We start from the raw sequence: 18962 nt of genomic DNA, 5'->3' as shown, positions 1-18962 counted from the left end.
GAGAAGCGTTATTGTTTATTTAAGTAGTTCAAGATGACTTCGATACTGTATCCTGAATGATTTTGCGGCACTCGACTGGGTCTGAGAACACATGCCAAACGTCACGAGGCACATCCTTGAAGGCCTTCTCGAATCTTTCTGGTTCATTTTTGGCCTCTATGCCAATGGCCGCAATATCTTCAACTTTGCGAATGAGTATCACCTTGACCCAACCAGGATATGACCGATAGCTATAATTTACCCAAGGTCAGCGGTAAGATAAAAAGAAGCATACGTGACGGAGAAACAACTTACATTTCACCATAAGCCTCAGGATCAGACTGGGTCGAATCACCGATGCAAATCATCTTCCTCTTCGGAAGCCACGAGTGTATCTTTTCCATTCGATCAACCTTATAATCTTCTGTACCAAGAGTAAGAGTCGTTAATAACCCCGGTAAACTCATCCAGCTCGCATCACGAAGAATGATAGTGCCATGCGGATAATTCTTTCTGCAGAAGTCGCGAAGGAAACCATATAGGTTATACGGCGACGCGGAAAGATAAAACCACGGCGAGGACTTTTGGACGAGGGATTGTATAAACTGATATAGCTCCGGCATCCCGGGACAGACTTCAGGCGTATCGAGGAAAGTCGTCCGCAGGATGCCAATAGGATCACTTGTCTGAGTGATCTTAATCGTATCATCTATATCTGTTCTTTGTTAGCGACTCTTACACGCTTACGACTAAATAGATGCCTACCAGATATTATACCCCAACCCTCGGGATCAGCGTAGAACGTCTTCATTTCTAGTATGCCATTGGCGCCTTTGGGAACCTCGGCAACTGTGGGAATAAGGCTACCACCCTTATTGTCAGGAAGCCTCTTAATGTCGCTACTAATACCATTTCTACCACCGGGACCAAGCTTGAGCGGTGTCTTCCCTCCCTGTAGTGCCTTCGCCTGAGCACCGGGCTTGATATCCTGTACGAAAGGTCGAATGCGCTCCTCGATGGTAGGATAATTCGGGTCTTTACTGTCTAAATCGATCTTACCGGCGATGGCACTTACGGCGTCGATAACGGCGCAAGATGAATGTTGAGAGAAGGCAGCTGAAACAAATTCCGCTTCCCATTTTCCCGTACTCTCATTGCGGTAGGCAGTATTATCGAGCAACCAAAGGGTGTCTTCATTCGTAATAGAGCGAGGGAAAGGGTTCTTCTTGCCCAAGTACGAAAACAGCTGAAGGACTCGATCGGTCGGGCTTAGAGCAGATGTGAAGGGCGAGAAGTTGGACAAGTCGTGTTCTGTCTCGTCAAACCGACGCTCTTGTCGCGTGCGATTTTGCATGTCGACCGCGCCGGTATGTCGGTAGCGTGTAGCCATTTTTACAATGCGACGTTTATTCTTAGGGGGTTATTAGGAGATTGGCTTCTAGATAGCGCCGGTTGTAGTCGCTGTGACCGCTATAGCTGATTTATATATTAGGGATATTTATTAGTTATACTACCGCACGATCTCGTTGTGTTGTTGTGTTGTGTTCGTGAATGTATAACCGACTCAAAGATGAAGAGAGCTCATAGAGTCGAGAATATATTATTTCGATTCCTAAACATATATATACCTACCTAAGTACCTATATATAAACTGGTTAAGTAGCTAGACGACGATCAATAGCAAGACTTGCTGAGGTCAACCGTCAGATGCAGGATGGCGGTCTACCCATTTCGTCTGGCCTAGCTGCTTGGTAGCGTCATGTTAGGGCTTCGCATACAACGCTGCCAGGGCCGCCTCAGCCTAGGTCGTAGGCAGGGAATGGAGGTGCGTGCATGGGTATGGACAACCCTGACACCATTTTTGCATGGCAGCATGGTAAATATGCTGGATAATGTACCGTGAAGAGCTTGGTATGATGCGTTCCGAGTTTGAAGTTTCTCTATCTAACAACTTGGCACCAGAGATCATGGTCAGCGTGATCAAGGTATGCCGCAACTCTAGTGTAATATATGAATAGTGTACGTGGTATCGAGCGAGAAAGATGAAGAAAACGCCCCAATTCAACTTGGCTATCGTCAAGGCGCATACTATGTATAAACCTTGGCGGGGGGTCTATGCGCCACCTACGTAATATTACATTGATGCGGGCACTGTTCAGGGCACCTAACCTACCTAACCTAAAGTACCTACGATATTGTGTTTATACCCGTCCAACACATCACTTTACACTTACACATAGGTATGTACCTGCTTGCCTAAAGTACGAGTATATATCTACTTCCTAGGTTCTCTATACTCTTTGTAGATGCCGTTGCTAATATTAGAATTGCACTAAGGGCTTAAGGTCAAGTTCTATAAACTACCTAGTTACAAATAGTTATATCCCTAGGCCTTCAAGCCACCATCAAGTAATACATAGTATACACCAATATGCAGGTACATTCTTGCTACTCGCTAGGAGTATATATCATGTTACATGCTCGAATAGAACTCTAGAAGGGTATAGTACTCGATGGAGGGGTTTTGTCATCATGCAAAGGGAGCATTGCAACATATCCAAATCCAGATTCGTTAGGTAGTTTTGATGTCTTTCGTGCGGAGAAGCATTGAACATCCCCTTCTATTTAACAACCTTTCCCTCTACGCCACCTAAGCCCCAAGCGTGTAAACTCGCCGGGTTTTCATTAATATTAAATATCAATATGCTCGAAATCCGGTGCAGCGGAACCCCTTACGAGGTAATATCTCTGAAAGCAACCAGTAACCCATCCTCCCCGATAGACTACGCTAAAATCTTACTAGATTGGGTTCACCCATGGTCAGTTAGCCAAGGAGAAGATATTAGGGTCTATCGATTTCTATAAACAGCTGTTTTGGGAGTCTTGTTCGATGACCTGGGAAGAAGTCCTACAAGAAGCGTCAAAATATCATGATATCCTAAAGAAGATCGCAGCGCGGTACCTTGTGGAAATTGGCGGCATTGCCGACGGGGCGCACATACCGTTTCTAGATATCTTAGCGTTGAATATACGATCCGAGATAACGTTCGGTCTCTTCTCTGACACATCCAACGGGATCACGGATATCCCAAGCGACGGCTGTACGAGCTTAGGTTGGTCAGCCAGGTCAAAGTCCTTCATTGGTCAGAACTGGGACTGGCGGATAGAACAAGGTCCAAATCTCATAATATGCCACATATCACATCCAGATACAGAAATCCCGGATATCGCCATGGTGACCGAAGCTGGTATTATAGGGAAAATAGGACTTAATTCAAAAGGTGTTGGTTGCTGCTTGAATGCGATTCGCTGCCACGGTCTTGATCGATCTAAGTTACCTATACATTTCGCCCTTCGCGCCGTACTAGAATCAGGATCTCGAGAGGAAGCAGTGATATTAATCAAGTCTTCTGGCGTCGCTGGAGGTGGGCACATCTTGGTAGGAGATGCGACAGGCTCGGTGGGCCTTGAGTGTACAAGCCGCTGGGTGAAGGAGTTATCGATGGATGACAACGGGCGGGTATGCCATACGAATCATCTTCTTCTTGATAAGTCAGGTATCGACGAACCGTTGTGGCTAGAAGACTCCCCTTGGCGTCTATCCCGAATCCGAGAGCTCGCTACTAAAATATCCGAGCCGACTCTTGATACAATCTTTGAAATTTTCAAGGATACTAAGGATTATCCAGCTTCTATCAATAGGAAACAGGAGGTGGATTCCAAGGCCCAGACTCTGTTCACGATTGTCATGGATTTAACAAGCAAGTACGCCCAGGTCACGGTTGGGAGACCTACCGAGTACAGCGAACGACGATTTCTGAGATTTGTAGATGGCTAAACCCCTTTGCTGTATACCTTAGGTTAGGTACGTAGGCATTTTAATAGATTTATAATATTTAACTATAATATTTCAAAAGTTTGTCTTATAACTCTCAGCAGCCCTTCGTGCCTTTTTCAATGAAACAGTGAAGTATCTAATACACTATATGTACGCTCAGGAGGTAAGCCGTGCATGTTCTTTTAAGAAATATACCTACGTATTTTTAGCGTCGTCTCCCCCCTTCCGGGGACGTAAGATGTACGTATGCACATATTGGATGAGCCGTGCTATCGATAGCAGGGATCTAGTCCTCGTATTCTCGTCATACCTGAGTCCTCGTTATTTCATTCTTATCTTACCACATGTAACAGACGACGATCTTGACGATCAACTCTCATCAACAAGCTCAGTCTTACCCAGCATGTAGCCATTTCCTACGCGATTACATCAGGCAAGCAGTTGCGCGCTATAGCGTACCTTGAATATCTACGATATCCCTTCCACGATGAGTCGCTCACCCGCGTCTTCAGGTCTCTTACCTATGCCTGGCTCGCCGTCGTCCTCTTGGGCCCTTTACCGGGCTCGACTTGCCTCCATCTTTCAGAACGCCGACACGTCGGTATTGGCTGCGTTCTGGCTTTTTGGTATATATCCTCTCCCTAATCGTATCCGTATCGTATTAACGTATGCAAGGTTTAATCAATAATGTCTTATACGTAATTATCCTCTCTGCCGCCCAAGACCTTGTCGGATCCGACGTGCCCAAAGGACTTGTCCTGCTCGCCGATGTTCTCCCTTCGTTCCTCACTAAGTTGATCGCGCCGTACTTCATTCACAAGGTCCCATATTGGCTACGTATAATTGCCTTCGTCATCACCTCGTCCCTCGGCATGTTCATGATCGCCCTTACACCACCAGATAGATCTGTCGGGGTCAAGATGGCTGGAGTAATACTTGCAAGCTTGTCGAGCGGCGCAGGAGAGCTGAGCTTCCTTGGACTAACTCATTTTTACGGACACATGAGTCTGGCTGCTTGGGGGAGTGGTACAGGTGCAGCTGGTCTTATTGGTGCTGGATTATACGTCATGTTCACTGATTGGATTGGGTTCTCTGTTAAGGACAGTCTATTGGCTTCGGCATTCTTGCCCGTAATTATGTTTATCAGCTTCTTCCTAATATTACCAAAGGAACCCCTCCGTCAAGGCAAGGGAGCGAGGGGCTACCAGGCAGTACCGCATCGAGACGTAAGGCAAGATGATATCGAGGATGACCGGTTAACTACCAATGCCACTTCTAGCCTCCTCGCCCCTGAGTCGGCCATTGTATCTGCTGATATTTCCACGGATGGCATAGATGCTCTATCTAAGCTAAAGTCTAATGTTCGACGCGCTAGATCTTTATTCTATCCCTACATGCTGCCGCTGTTATTGGTCTATGTTGCAGAATACACCATAAATCAAGGCGTCTCTCCGACCTTACTATTCCCTTTAAAATCAACGCCCTTTAAGGAGTACCGAGATTTCTATCCCATGTACGGATTCTTGTACCAGCTAGGCGTATTCATCTCGCGCTCATCGATCGCGTTCATTCGTATCCAACACCTATATCTCCCTTCTTTCCTCCAGATCGGTAACTTGGTGCTGTTAACGCTACACGCGTTGCTGCCTTTTATCCCTAGCGTCTACGTGATTTTCATCGTTATATTCTGGGAAGGTCTACTGGGCGGAGCGGTATATGTGAACACATTTGCTGAAATCATGCAAAATGTGCCAACTTCTGAGCGAGAGTTTAGTCTCGGAGCAACTAGTGTTAGCGATAGCGCTGGTATCTGCATTGCTAGTTTTATCAGCATGGCTATGGAAGGGTGGCTTTGCAGCTGGCAAGTTCAGCATGGGAGAGACTGGTGTAAGAAGATTCATGTCGGCTAGAAGCTCAAGGAAAATAAGACGCGAGATATTAATTCGACAATTCCACATACTTTTTGTTGGCTATGAAGCTGATTGTGCTATATGTCTCTTGCCACCGTAATTGCAAGAATGTTTTGTCGAAAGGGTTTTTTTTATTCTAGGAAGCGCCAGCGTATTCGACATAACCCATAAGGGGGCAACGAAGGTTTTCACTGGCGGTTCACTAGTTTCCGTAAATATTGCCATGCCAGCTTTGATTTGGACACTGCCAGACCCAGTCCATATCCATATTCAAAGAGGCTCCGTTCCATTGTGAAGGCTGCAAAATCCTGATAAGTTCAAAATCAGCGCATTAGAAAACTCCGAAAGTAAAGTAAAGCAGTATTGCGTTTTTCGGTATCGACTCACATGTCCCATTGCACATCGCCCATCGCGTCATCTAAGGGGTAGCTCATGTTGCCTTGGAAGTCTAAGTTCATAGCACTTGCGGGATAATAGTTAGATATTCCAGTCATGCCTTGGTCGACTCTGTTACCATCAACTCTTTGCTTTTTATCGTGGGTAAATTCTTGATCCCTTTCTGTCGTTTTGGGAATTAAACTCTCCTCATTAGGTCCCTGATCTCGTTCCCTCGCCCTTAGCTCTAAGAGTGACAGGCCTAAGGAAAGAATGCTCTCCTCGGGAATAATTCCGAGAGCAATGGCAAATTCGAATGCTGCCTTTGCAAACCGAGCGTTTGTTCCACATACCTCGATCGTCGACATGACCTCGCATAGCTGTCTTACAACGTCCTTCATTTCTTCTATCGTATATTTTTCTATGAGCTCTGGCTTGGCGATTTCTGGTTGGCCCTCATCTTGACATAACGAACCTGGGGAAAGCAATGCTAACGAGATATCTAGACTAGACATATATGCATAGTATATATCTATCCATGTAGCCCCGTTTATGTGACCTGCGCGCCATAAATCGATGACCAAGTTCCCACAGCGCATCGCACCAGTCAGGCAGACTTTGCATAATGCTCTTATCTTGCAAGCGTCGGGTCCGAGGGGGGGTCCACCGTTCACAGATCCAATCGTCTCAAAAAGAAACGGACGCGTTAAGAAGCAGAGAGTGTGATGATACCGAATGCTAAGTAATATAGAACTCCGCCACTGGTTATCGTTCCCGTCGGAGCCGCCCTCGTACGCCGAGGGTTTGAGTCCTCTCGGCAGTGTATCTTCCCAACCTGAGACAGTCTCTAGGAACTCCAGGGCTCGGGTATACATCTTCCCCGGGACAAATCCCGGATCGAATATCCCGCGCCGGACGGCAGCTAGTAGCATATCCAACCGAGCCGAATGCTCGATATACCGAGGAGGGAGGAGGTTTGCGTCTAGATAGTCATCATTTGGAATTCCGACATCCATTTCTCTATCGTCGATCGCACTAGGACGGCCTAATGAACAGCATAGAAACTGTTCGTAGCCGTACAGCGTCCACCAAGCTAGCTTTCGAAGTTGCCTCTCTACCGGATCGAACAATCCCGAAGAACTCTCGCGATGCATTCCAATCGCTATAGCTAGTCGACAGGCTGCACCATGAAACGTCCAAGCACCGGTTCGGTCGTTGGTATTGTGGTAGTATAGCGAGAGGAGCATATATGCACGTACATTCGGGAGACTCGAAGTACTAAGTAGTGGTGGGAGCTCTTCAACTTTTGAAAACCATTTCCGTTGAAAGTCGAGTGACTCGGCAGTTTGCGGAAGGGATCGAGATCCTAGGATAAGTATCATATATAGACAACATAGCCATCCAACCGATACAGAAGTTTCTTTGACATAAGTCTTGGGTTTTTTCCCTCTATGCGCATCCCAGCAACGCCACATTTTCTCATAAGCGGTTTGGTAAGTAAGACGATGGAACAAGGTGAAGTTGGGATGGACGCATTGGAAAAAGGCGTTAACACAGAGGTCTGCTCGCTCTTTAGAGGGCAATTCAATCTCGGATACTCGTTTACGATACCTCCAAAAATCAGGATCATTTGGATGTTCCCTGAGCATATTTTCGCATATTTGAGGAGGAGAGTCGCCATCAAGATGATCTAAGATTTGGCTAGGTGAACTAGATCTATCTCGTCGTGGGGGAGACGCAGCCGCTCGCCCACGATCACCAGTTCCACCTAGCGAAGCTGCCAACGGGTTGTTATGAAAGAGCCGTTTTTTACTACTCGTAGAACCGCGAGTTGTTCCATCAGATCCACCTACGATCCCCGTCTCGGAAAAGCGTTGCACAAATAACTCGCGCATTTTGCCAAAGAAAGCAAGACTCCCACACGGCCCTATGTAATGCGGCCGACCGGTAGCATCCGATATCAAACCGGTAGTTTTGGCGGTGGGGTCTGCAATACCGTCCGTAGAGTCAGGCGAGAGTTGTGGTGTATTCGTTGGCGCAAATCTCATGAGATAGGACGGCGGTAATATAGTCTTTTCATGGTCGGTTCCTGCTATGATCAAATTCGAGCTTCCGACTCCATCCCCTGAGACTGAGCCGTATCTATGAGTTTGAGGTGTGACCAATTTTATAGAATACTCTGCCGACGAAGGTCGACGCTGAGATTGATATTGATCGGGCGATTCACCGAAATCGGGCATGGCTATCGCCCTCTCCTGCCCAAAGATAACCAGTTCTTCCGCTGAAGCTCTAGGGTTTAATTCTGGAAATACGCCTGAAACCAAGGCCTCCAGGGCCCGATATCTCTTGTCTAGATTCTCGACGCTGCCATAGACCCTTTGCTTTCGCGGCAACGATGTCACGCACGAAATTCCAGTTTCGACACACAGCTTACATGGAGGCTGGCCACCGGGGTTTGATATATCATTATCGGATCCCGGTGTTGATTTTAGACGCACACACTTGCATCTCCGCGTTTTACAGGCATCGCAACTGACTTGGGTCCTCTTCCGCTGGGAATTTGGAACGCGACGCCTAGCTCTCAGCTGTTCCCTTCGCTCAGCGCTTTCCGTAGACGTTCCGGGTGCGGTATTTTCATTAGCTATAAATGCGGACGGCCCAGCTTGAGTTGACGGTGACGGACCCAGCGGCGATGTTCCAGGAAGCATGCTATATGGGTCGGAGATAGCTGCCGCGGAAGCAAGATGGCTTAAACCATCATGTTGTCCGAGTAGCGGCAGTCCAGGATTGAATCCCGGTACGGTGGGGTCAACCCCGGGGCCGGGTTGGAGGAAATGATGGGGAAGTTCTGGCGTCCATGATGATTTTCCTGAGGGTGCCAAGCCGTCAGACTGTTGGGTATTTCCGGACAGATCCATATGCAAGATAAGGCTTGATAGTCCGGTGTTATAGCTACATTACGATTCTGAGAGGAAAGGATATGTATGTAGTTGTAATGGAATGCTAGTGAAAGACAAGGCATTTGGAACTAACTATTCTCGCAAATCAGAATAACAATGTGAATATATGCTAGTCTCTACAATATTCGGCAAAAACGAAAATGAATATCATCTGAACTGTAATTTCTCGGGAGAAGAACTTCGGCAGAAACAAGTAGAAACCATGAGAGTCATGATTACATCACTACCGGCCGTTGACACTATCACCATGACGCGTGCCGCTTCAGGCTCGCGTAAAATGCACACCCCGCGAATGAGACCAAAATCCCTGGATTATCCTGCTATTGATTTCATGTAATTGGTGCATCCGATACAGGTTAATTGTTGGAACCTAATGGTGAGGATTTGAACAAGTTTATTCATTACTATAATAAGGTAACGTTAGAAATATTGTGCACCGAGTGGAGAATCAGATCTACAGATCTTACCTAACCTAAGCACATGGGGACTAAGCCTTTTCCTTTTGGGTATTCTTCAGGACGGCAGTCGCCTCCTTTTGCTAAATATACAGAGTCACATCTTTCTTGGGAGATTTGTGGTACTTCCTTCTCCCCCCTAGCCCCCAGCTTATTACTTTCCGAGCTGTACTCTCAAATATGGGGTAGTATATTCTTCTAGTCTAACCTAGCAGCCTATATAAATCCCGGTATTCCGGAATAGAGTCTAAGAAAAGAATAATGGAGACCTAATATCTCTTGCTATGTTCTCACTCCACCAACTATTGGCAACTTATTATACCCAAAAGCATGAGGGTGCTTTTCCTCCAACAGAGTCCGCACCCTTTCCCACCTCGAGTGCACGTAAGAGTCACGGGCAAGTACAAGATGTTTGTATGACATTTGCGTAGCCCCCTAGCGGCCGCACATACTAGTATATCAGCGAGGCAGGATGTATAGTTCTATATATATAAGGTGCTGCTTTAACGTAAGGCAGATAAGCAGATGACCGTAGAGCTTCGATCACCAAGGCTACGGAATCGGAGATCAGGATCGTAGGATATCAGAGACATCACATGTTAAGGTCAATACGGAGATGCTATATACCTAAATACATTGATTGCCAATGCCAATGCTGATGTCAAGTACCGCAAAAGCCCGTAGGATACCGCCCTAAGAGATAAGAAAGTAGAGTAGAGAACGCATCATCCAAAACTGGTTGAGCAGCTGTCCCATCATAGATGCTTGTCTGGGGCCAGCCGGTTTATCTTCCTGACTAGACCAAACATAATACTTACCTACCTTAGGTACCTTAGGCTTAGGTACCTATCCACAGTATCTTGAATCTTCTCTCAGGCAGTGACACGATCATGTCAGGAAATATATTGCAAACACCAAACGATGTATAGTCTATTCAGTACTATTAATTTTTGAATTAGAGGTGGTTTTATAACGAATATCTAGTTTAATCTACCCGGAAATATATATACGAGACTGAGGCCAAGGACGAATGGATCCATGTCCTTCATGTCCTTCCTAGACTTTCATAAACATTCGATAGAAATCATCAAGATATAAACTTAATAACAAGCTACTCACCTACTGAATGGCTCTCATCTAGACCTACTAACCTGATCGACAATATAACGAGCTCCACCACCTTACCTCACGTACTCATCTTCACGTCGCTTTCTTCTTCATCGCTAACACCGTCCTTAACCCGGACCATTTCCTCCTCCTCCTCCTTCTCCTCCTCGGCCTCTCCGTCGCCACCTTTACGCCTAAACGCCCTTCTGAGCTCACACCGACCCAACCCCTTCCCACCAGCCTTGCACTCGGGACACGCGCGCCCGTGTTCGATAAGCAGAACGTGTAAGCCGTACTTGAGCGCATCAGGCACCCTCGCATCGAGATGCGCAAACGCCTCGTCGCGAGACGCTGATGCAGGCCGCCACCCCATCATACCGGTCAGCCGGTGAACATGCGTGTCGACAGCGAAGCTGGCGCGCCCCACGCAGAACAGCAGCACGCAGCTCGCAGTCTTAGGTCCCACGCCACGGAACGAGATGAGCTCGCGCATAGCCTCCTCGTCATCTCCTCCAGCCTCGAGCCGGAGCAGATGGTCCAGCGAGTACTTATCATAACGCTGTTTAACCTGGTTTAGGATCTCCACGATGACGCGACTCTTGACGCCTCCCAGACCACCTCTAGCAATGGCCTTCTCGAGTTTCGCAGGACCGCCCGCTGCGATCGCAGCCCAGCGCTCCTCGGAATCCCCGCTGCCGTATACCTCGTCCATGTCTAGCTTGGCGCGCGTGCTATTCTTGTTGCTCGTGTTCTGCGATAGGATGGTGCGTACCAGCGCATCAAGAACCGACGGCGCATCGCCGCAACCGGCCCTGTCGGCTGGCGCGCTTAATACCTTTTCGGGCCGCTTCCGCTCCCCGTGCACCTTCGCGAGAACATCATAGGCGCGCTGACACTCCTCAGGAGTCGGCCGCGGGAAGTCCGGATATGGCGACTTATTGGCGAATTGCGCGTAGGATTTTAGTTTCTTCGCCCGGAGGTCAGCTCCTTTATCCCCTCTACCTTCTTGACTTGTCCCTTTTTTTCCTCTACTCGTTACATCTTTCCCCGGGCTAGGCGATTCGGCCTTGACCCGTGTAGCGGAGTTAGACAAAGGCGATGTGATCTTCTTTCTCTTCTTCGTCAAGGGCTTAGCTTCGTTTGTCTCATCCTCATCCTCATCTTCGTCTTTCGGCCTGACTCTCTTCGTTTGCCGGGCCGATACAGACGTTGTTACACTCGTAGGTAGATCTTCTTGTTTGATTGGTACATCTCCGCCTTTCTTACTAGCATTCCTCGTGCTGCGTCGGAGGGTGGGATGTTCTACTACGCTATCCGCTTCGGATTTGACGGCGGCCTTGGCCATGATAGCGGAACTTCGGGTAACGTAACAATGATAGGGCAGTTAAACAGTAATCCGATGCAAGCCGTAGTCTCTTATTTCTTTTCCGCCTTAGCCGCTCAGATTTGTTATTGTTATTAACGTTTGTTATGTTATATGAGCATCCGTTTAAGTAAGTCAAAGTGACAAATAAAAACGAATTTGTACGTGTAATGTTTTACGAAATGAGACAGCTGAATAGGTACGTGGTACTTTAGTTGCCGGATATGATGTCAAAGATAACCCTAGTAACCCAAGGACCCCTTTTTTATTACCTATAATTACAGGTACTACAGTATGTACATCGATAATTCGTACTCTGATCTTACGAGTTGAGCTCAGACCGCAGCGGGTGACGGTACGGTACCTCTACCACTTATTCTCATGAAGACTTATATAAACATTTCCTATGTTACTGAAAGTCTAAGCAAATGTACCTAAATGGTATATAATCGCATTCGTGGGCATCAATTCACAATAATAATATAATAATTATACTCATACAATACGAGGTACTCTCATTACTATCTCCTGTTTCCTGTCCACCGTTCCCTGGGTATCTTCATAGACAGGCCTGACCCGTCTTCTCTACTGACTGGTACCTCGAAGTTCCTAAGATTCCAAATACCCTTCCTCCTTTTCTTTTATTTATGCCATAACGCCGTACAAATTTCGTTACACCCAAGAATCATACATAATACTCTTACATGAATGCTACAGTACAGAGAATGCGAGAAGCGATAATCCCATGCTCTTGCAGACTCAGTAAATCAACATAGAATCTATTACTTCGATTCTGTTCCAACCCAATGCTCCAGTTTGCACTGACCTATTGGTGTTGACTTCTATTCCGAGGTCTCGTTAGCGTCACAACTTCCACATAAAAGGACCTTCTCAGCCCATCTTCGTCTTTGAGTTTCCTATTCTCCCAAGACCCAACCATTTCCTCTTGCCGCCGCCCTGTGCTCCGGTAGCAGTTACATTCGCTTGAACCACCGTCGTTGGCGTGTTTGGACGTGATATCTCGGCTTGTTGTTGTTGCGGTGTATTGCTAGTTCCTGAAAGAAGCGACATACCACGGCTACGCATGATTGGGGGAGGTGTCGCACTTTGAAGATCGTCTTCAACAATGCCCGGAGCGCGCCAGGGCATAGTCAGTGGCGGCGGGACGCTGTTTCTTCCTGAAGACTTTACAGACCTCATCGATGGTGGTATTGCCGACAACTGAGCCGGAGTTGGAACAGGGAAAGTCGCCTCAATTGCGGTAGGCGGGGCGCTGAAGTTATCAGAGCCGGATTTTCTAAAGAACGAGTTAAGACCTAATCCCCGCCCCTTAGACGTCTGTCCAGAAATTGGAGGGTAATGGTTTCGCTTTCCCGGTGTCATTGCTCCTTGTTGTTGGGGCTGTGCTCTGTTGGAAAACGCGGGTGCGGCCGAGTCTATACTACCACTCCTACCTCTTCCGTCTATCCACGCCGTAGTCGGACCCATAGCAGGATGCTTCTTAAACGTCCCGCCAGATAAAGGTATTGCGTTAGTGCTACCAGTGCGAGCATGCAAACTCGATCGTCGATCAGGAGTAGGAGGTGCGGATCCCATCATTGAGGGCTCAAATATTTCTGTTTGCGATGTTTGCAATGAGCTGGCCATTTCATCGATAGGGTCACGTTTCAACGCCGACACTGGTGAACCAAGATAGCCATTGCCTTTTAGAGCTCCAAAGATAACATCCGTTTCCCAGCCTCTCGCGTCGGCAGGGAAAGAGAAGAGATCAGGAGATGCAGAACGACGACTTCCGCGCTGTTCTGATGGACCTGCTTGATATATGTTCGGCTTCATGCTCTCTCTCATCCAGTAATCAAAGTTATCAGTTTCGGAATGGGCATCTGCGCCACCGTCCGAGTCTGAATCCGATCCTAAACTAGTAGCCCCGGCACGAGAACTCGTTGTTTCAGCCGACGAGTGGGGTCGTGGTGGAAGGGATCGTGCAAGCTGGGTAAGGTCAGAGAACGTATTAGTGTTAATACTCGGCATTGGCATTTGCCTATGACTGGCTAGTACTGTGGTCGGTCCATGCTGATTCGAAGACGGCAGGTAAGGAAGTTCTCTACCAAAAGCCCCAATTCTATCGTAAACAGACATGATACCATTACCAGGGACACCTCTTGTTTGCTTTATAAGACTATCTTGAGAGCCGGTAAAATTCTGCTGGTTTCGAAGGGTTGATGACGAGACGGTATCTGGGGTGGGAGGAAAGGCTTGGGGATTCGAGAAGTCCCTATATGTGGGATAGTTGGTTAAGACCTTTTCTAAAGCCTCTCTCTTCTCTTGTTTGGTCTTGCTCTGCTGGGGTGGATTCATAGAGGGCTTCGCAAGAGTCGGAGTTGCAGTACCTCGACTACGGTTGGACATAGATTGCCTAGAAATATCGTTGCCGGCTGTCATTTGCTTGTCAAGTCGTTCAATCTCCTGTAAGGGTGAAGTCAGGCTGATAACATTGTTTGTAGGTCGCGTACGGTTTGATAATCTAACGCCTCCGCCTGGTGTACCAGGGGAACCCGTGGGCATCTGACTTGAAATTGCATTCTTTTGACTGATTCGACCCTCATTATTCATCTTCATCGTTGGCGTCGGGGAACGGTCACAATAGCTGCCATCCATTCCTACCACATCCGCCGGTGGCTGTAAACCTACCCTGTCGCCTGTATCCTTAGCACCGTATATGCTAACAAAGGAACTCTCGCTGAGTACACTAAGATTAGGACTAGCGATACGATTAATCTCGCTAGGATCAGCACTTGACTCGGAAATTTTGCGCATATGCATTGCACTAGTTCGTCCTCTTAAGACCGCGTTGCGCAGATTCTCAGTTTGTTGGCTGTGCTCGGAGAGGAAACTAGGTACTCGCCCGAGGCTATTCACATGTGCGGTCAAACGCGGCACGCTGAGGTTTACTGCCTTGGGGATAGTAGCTACGGGGGCGGTAACGGTCGTGGTAGATTCAATATTAGGTTGATCCGGCGAAGAATGGCGGTACGAGCCGTCGGCCTCGACTCGCCTAACCATTTCCCTTTCTCGAACCAACTCGTCGATCCGAGTTTCTAGTTCCACTATTAGTGTGACGGCCTCGGCGAGGGCGTCATCCTTCATGTCCAGCTCGTGTATGATGTCTTCATGAAGATCTATCATCTCTCTATGCTGAGACTCAAGTTTCTCAACTCTCTCTTCTAACGCTGTCTGCTTCTCTCGTCGATGGTATAGCTCCAGCTTGAGATCGAAGTTCTGTTTATGTAGTGTTGATAGAGTCTTCCCGTTTGAGTCAGCTGCCGAGTTTAACTTGCTACAAAAGCGCACGTTATTGTGAAATTTCCTTACCTGTTCCATTTGTCTTGCCCCCATCCCTGCATCTTTGGTCAGTTCATCGCTATTATCCGACCACTGCCGTCGTCCCACAGAGGTGGCACTCCTTTTAATAGGTGAGTTCTGCACCTCTCTATCCCGGATATCGCCGGTAGAAGCGCTCAAGTCGGTGCTTAGTTTGCTTGCATGTCTTTCATTCCTCTCCCGCTGTAGCCGTTCTTGCAGAAAAGTAGACGCAGACGCTGTCGGTTCCCGTAGCTCATTACTAGATTCCCTGGATAATCGTGACGTAGGTCGAGTACCTATTGAGCTTCTGCTATGGTGATATTTATGTATCGGATGCGAACCTGTATGGGAAGTTTCCCGTGGATATGAAGAGGTGCTGTTTGCACTTTTGGACGTCATCTGGGTGTTCGCGGTGCTGGCACTACTAGCTCGTGAAGGTGCGCGAGAGTACAAACGCTCGCGTGATTCCTTCTGACTTCCGCTACCATCCATAACGAACAATGTTATATTATCACGTACTTTTTGCTGAAGAACGTCTGGTGGTAGCAAGGGTAACGAAAACAATTGGCGACCCTATCGCTTGGAATAACTTCGTCCGACCGCGTAGGAAAATAGCAAGCAAAATTAGAAGTACGAAGTAGCGATCATGTAATAACGAGGCGATTCGATTCGTAAGATATGGGGTCGAAGGTGGGGATTGAAGCACGGTATTTGTCTGTTTAAGGAATTGAAAGATTCGATATCGAGATAGAACTTTGAATAATGTACAGTATGATAGATGATGTACTTCATACGATGTATGGAGAATCGAGGCGCTCAAGGGCCTAGGATACGAGGCGTCATCAGCGTTCGAGCAGCTCAGCGGCTTGAGCGTCTTAACGCGACGACTTATAAGTTATAAGTTATAACCGGGTTTGCTAGGACCGTTATATCGTTGGCGGGTCAGCAGTTGGCTATTCGTAGTTCGCAATTCGTAAGAGTAATTAGTAGATCTAAATCTCTACCAATATTTTTTTTGTTATGCTAATAATAACTGTTGAATTGCTGTTGCTCCACAACTGCGTAGTGTAGAAGTTGATTTTCAGCTGTTCAGCTTTAAAAGCTTGGAATATGTAATAAAGCTGCTTCGATCTAGAACCACAGCTTATGAATGCGACCGATTACCCATAAAAAACAACGTTTACAAAGGTATTTCAAAGAAGCAGAGAACTCGGGATTTGTTGTCATGCCAGTAGAATATGCCGAGATAAGAGGTTGTTGTGTCTCAGGAAAATAGGCGCATAATTGACTCGTTAGAAGAATCAATAAAAATAGAATTGATGCCGGAGAAAACAATGATAATGAATTAAATTAAACAAAAGACCTGTCAAAATGCTCACAAGGTATCCGGGGTAATAGAGATTAAAGAAGGCATACAATTTCTATCATCCAGGCGATTATAGGATGGGCATCTCTAAAAGGGGTGTGACGAAGTTGACCACGATAGGATGAATCATGGGAATTAGGAAGAGAAATCAGAGAGAACATGCACTAATTTCTTCCCTAAAAGCTATCGATAGCTAGGCTAGGTATCCTGGCTGCTAGGGAGACTCTTGCTTCATCTCCGTACCTAAGAGTAGTTCCCCTCTAGAGAATGCTAAATGATGCATCTAAGACCCCCGTTTGGTCCCTTCGCGTCGGGATCTCTTCAAGCTAATGCATGTGTCTAAGGGGGGGACCTGCATATCAAGGGTTATCATTACTATAAGTAGCTAAGACGCGTTCAAATGTTATGCTAGGAACAAGGGGCTAGCTTAAATATTAGTAGCTGACGGTTATGCTAGGCTGGCTGGAACTGCTAGAAAGGCATGCCGATTTCGATATTCTAACCAATTAACTTAACCCTAGTATAAACCCCTGGCTCGGTTTTGGTTACAGCCCGCCATGAGCCGGGACTAGGTACGCAGTAAACCTGGCTTCCATAATGCTGGGGAAGATTGTAATTGGTCAAAGAAGGATATTCTCACAGGGTTCGTACAGGGTAGTTTAAAAGTGATCGTTTCCGACAGTTATAGTGGGCTTTTTTATTTCTTTCTTTCTCACAGTGATGTGACATTCAACATCATTGGGCCATCATTGTTCGAAGCCCCTGTGCCGAGTGCCTCACGTTTGTAAGAACTAAGAAGACATGAATATACTATGTACATAAGATAGCCTACTTACTTCATATGCAAGGGTATAGAAAGGAGCATTTTCCTAACCTTTCTCTAAACTTATGTCGGTGCGATAAAAGATCATTAAATAGATATGTCCTCAAATTTCGGTAGATCGTAAAGGAACCCATTCCACAGATTACCTAGGTAGGTATCCATTCGATGCACTTCCCCACGATGGCGCGAGCCCTGACCCTATCTATTATGTACATACATACTGGAGATAGAAGTCCACCTAGTGGGACCTGTACTCCAATTACAGATGTCGTCATTGGCGGGACCCTTAAGTTGTCACTGTTTCGGTATCGTCATCGTAAATTAGGTAGGTAGATGGGAATGTGATCGTGTTACACCCCTCTTTAAAATCTCCTCATGCCGTAACCTGTCCATAAATGAGCCGGGCAAACTTGTCTATACTAAATCTACACACCACCTACCTGTCTGCCCAATATTAAGTGCTCTAGTTCTCTTTACCGGTACTAAAATAATCCGTCAGTGAAATTCAGCTTTTCACACTATCCTTAGTTATCCAGAACTACGAGTTACTCTTCGGGCTAACTAGAATGTAAAAGGATATGAATATAAGATTGACATCCAAGAGCAATGAAGGGATAAGGGATGACCTAAACACCAGTAGCATAACTAGCAAAACTCGATTAATCAACCTTCAGCCCATACATCCAATCCCCAGTGTCAAAACTTACGTAGTCTAGCTGCCAAGCTAATAACAAATAGCATACAAGCTCCAATACTCCCACCATCGGGCGTATTGGTCGCAGAAGGGTATTACAAAGCTTATAAGGGCGACGTGGCAAGCTGATCGCAAGATTTCTACCCATTCTAGATGTATCCTATTGGTGATGCACGCAGCATGACGAGAGCATATCGTGGATGTTGATATGCCATCATTAAATCAAGTTAACATGATGGATTGTTGATTTGATTTCTGGCTGCATGAATCAATATCAATATCCTGTCCCTACACCCACAGTACATCTATTGGCTAGGAGTCTACCGATAACTATAATCTTAAGACCTCACTTGGAGGCTATTCGTCATATTCCGGGAAAATGCTACACGTTTGGGGGGATTCGATAGCAATAGGAAAGCATCCAACGATCGACGCTGTTCTCTTATCGGCTGGACAGGTCTGGGGTTAACTACCTCTCTTACAAGGTACGGTATATGAGCCTCATCGCAAATTAGGTAGATAATACGATGGCGAAATCCTACGAGAAAGCTTCCTACTCGTTCGAGTTATTAAGTGACGATTAGATCGAGCAACTGAATCGAAGAGGTATATTTCTATCTATCTCATTTAAAGAGGACTTATTAATCTAGCTACTCTGATTCCGAACGGGCGGGATCGTAGGCTTAAGCTTAACTACCAAATACGTGCTTTGTAACTGGTCCGTTATAC

General features: G+C 46.7%; 6 protein-coding genes across 6 annotated transcripts; 2 read left to right on the top strand and 4 right to left on the bottom strand.

Moving 5' to 3' along the window:
• Window positions 1-28: 28 nt before the first annotated feature.
• Window positions 29-1369, bottom strand: GL218_00922 (Phosphatidate phosphatase APP1; the record flags this gene model as incomplete). The annotated part of the gene is made up of 3 exons (XM_033577369.1): window positions 29-230; window positions 295-694; window positions 745-1369. 3 exons carry the CDS (start codon window positions 1367-1369, stop codon window positions 29-31), a joined length of 1227 nt encoding a protein of 408 aa, XP_033441796.1.
• A 1313-nt stretch (window positions 1370-2682) lies between these two features.
• GL218_00921 (Acyl-coenzyme A:6-aminopenicillanic-acid-acyltransferase 40 kDa form) lies at window positions 2683-3817 on the top strand (the record flags this gene model as incomplete). The annotated part of the gene is made up of 2 exons (XM_033577368.1): window positions 2683-2718; window positions 2783-3817. 2 exons carry the CDS (start codon window positions 2683-2685, stop codon window positions 3815-3817), a joined length of 1071 nt encoding a protein of 356 aa, XP_033441797.1.
• Window positions 3818-4304: 487 nt separating this feature from the next.
• GL218_00920 (Protein btn-1) lies at window positions 4305-5727 on the top strand (the record flags this gene model as incomplete). The annotated part of the gene is made up of 2 exons (XM_033577367.1): window positions 4305-4443; window positions 4493-5727. 2 exons carry the CDS (start codon window positions 4305-4307, stop codon window positions 5725-5727), a joined length of 1374 nt encoding a protein of 457 aa, XP_033441798.1.
• Window positions 5728-6110: 383 nt separating this feature from the next.
• GL218_00919 (putative transcriptional regulatory protein C3C7.04) lies at window positions 6111-7751 on the bottom strand (the record flags this gene model as incomplete). Its single annotated transcript, XM_033577366.1, has 1 exon — window positions 6111-7751. The coding sequence occupies one exon, from the start codon at window positions 7749-7751 to the stop codon at window positions 6111-6113; it is 1641 nt and encodes a 546-aa protein (XP_033442276.1).
• Window positions 7752-10703: 2952 nt separating this feature from the next.
• Window positions 10704-11969, bottom strand: GL218_00918 (uncharacterized protein; the record flags this gene model as incomplete). Its single annotated transcript, XM_033577365.1, has 1 exon — window positions 10704-11969. One exon carries the CDS (start codon window positions 11967-11969, stop codon window positions 10704-10706), a length of 1266 nt encoding a protein of 421 aa, XP_033442275.1.
• Window positions 11970-12878: 909 nt separating this feature from the next.
• GL218_00917 (uncharacterized protein) lies at window positions 12879-15842 on the bottom strand (the record flags this gene model as incomplete). The annotated part of the gene is made up of 1 exon (XM_033577364.1): window positions 12879-15842. The coding sequence occupies one exon, from the start codon at window positions 15840-15842 to the stop codon at window positions 12879-12881; it is 2964 nt and encodes a 987-aa protein (XP_033442268.1).
• Between the last annotated feature and the right edge of the window lie 3120 nt (window positions 15843-18962).

The sequence above is a fragment of the Daldinia childiae genome (assembly GCF_008694065.1).
Source record: "Daldinia childiae strain JS-1345 chromosome Unknown Scaffold1, whole genome shotgun sequence".
In the NCBI taxonomy this organism is placed as follows: Eukaryota; Fungi; Ascomycota; class Sordariomycetes; order Xylariales; family Hypoxylaceae; genus Daldinia; species Daldinia childiae.
This window is presented reverse-complemented; position numbering and strand designations above follow the sequence as displayed.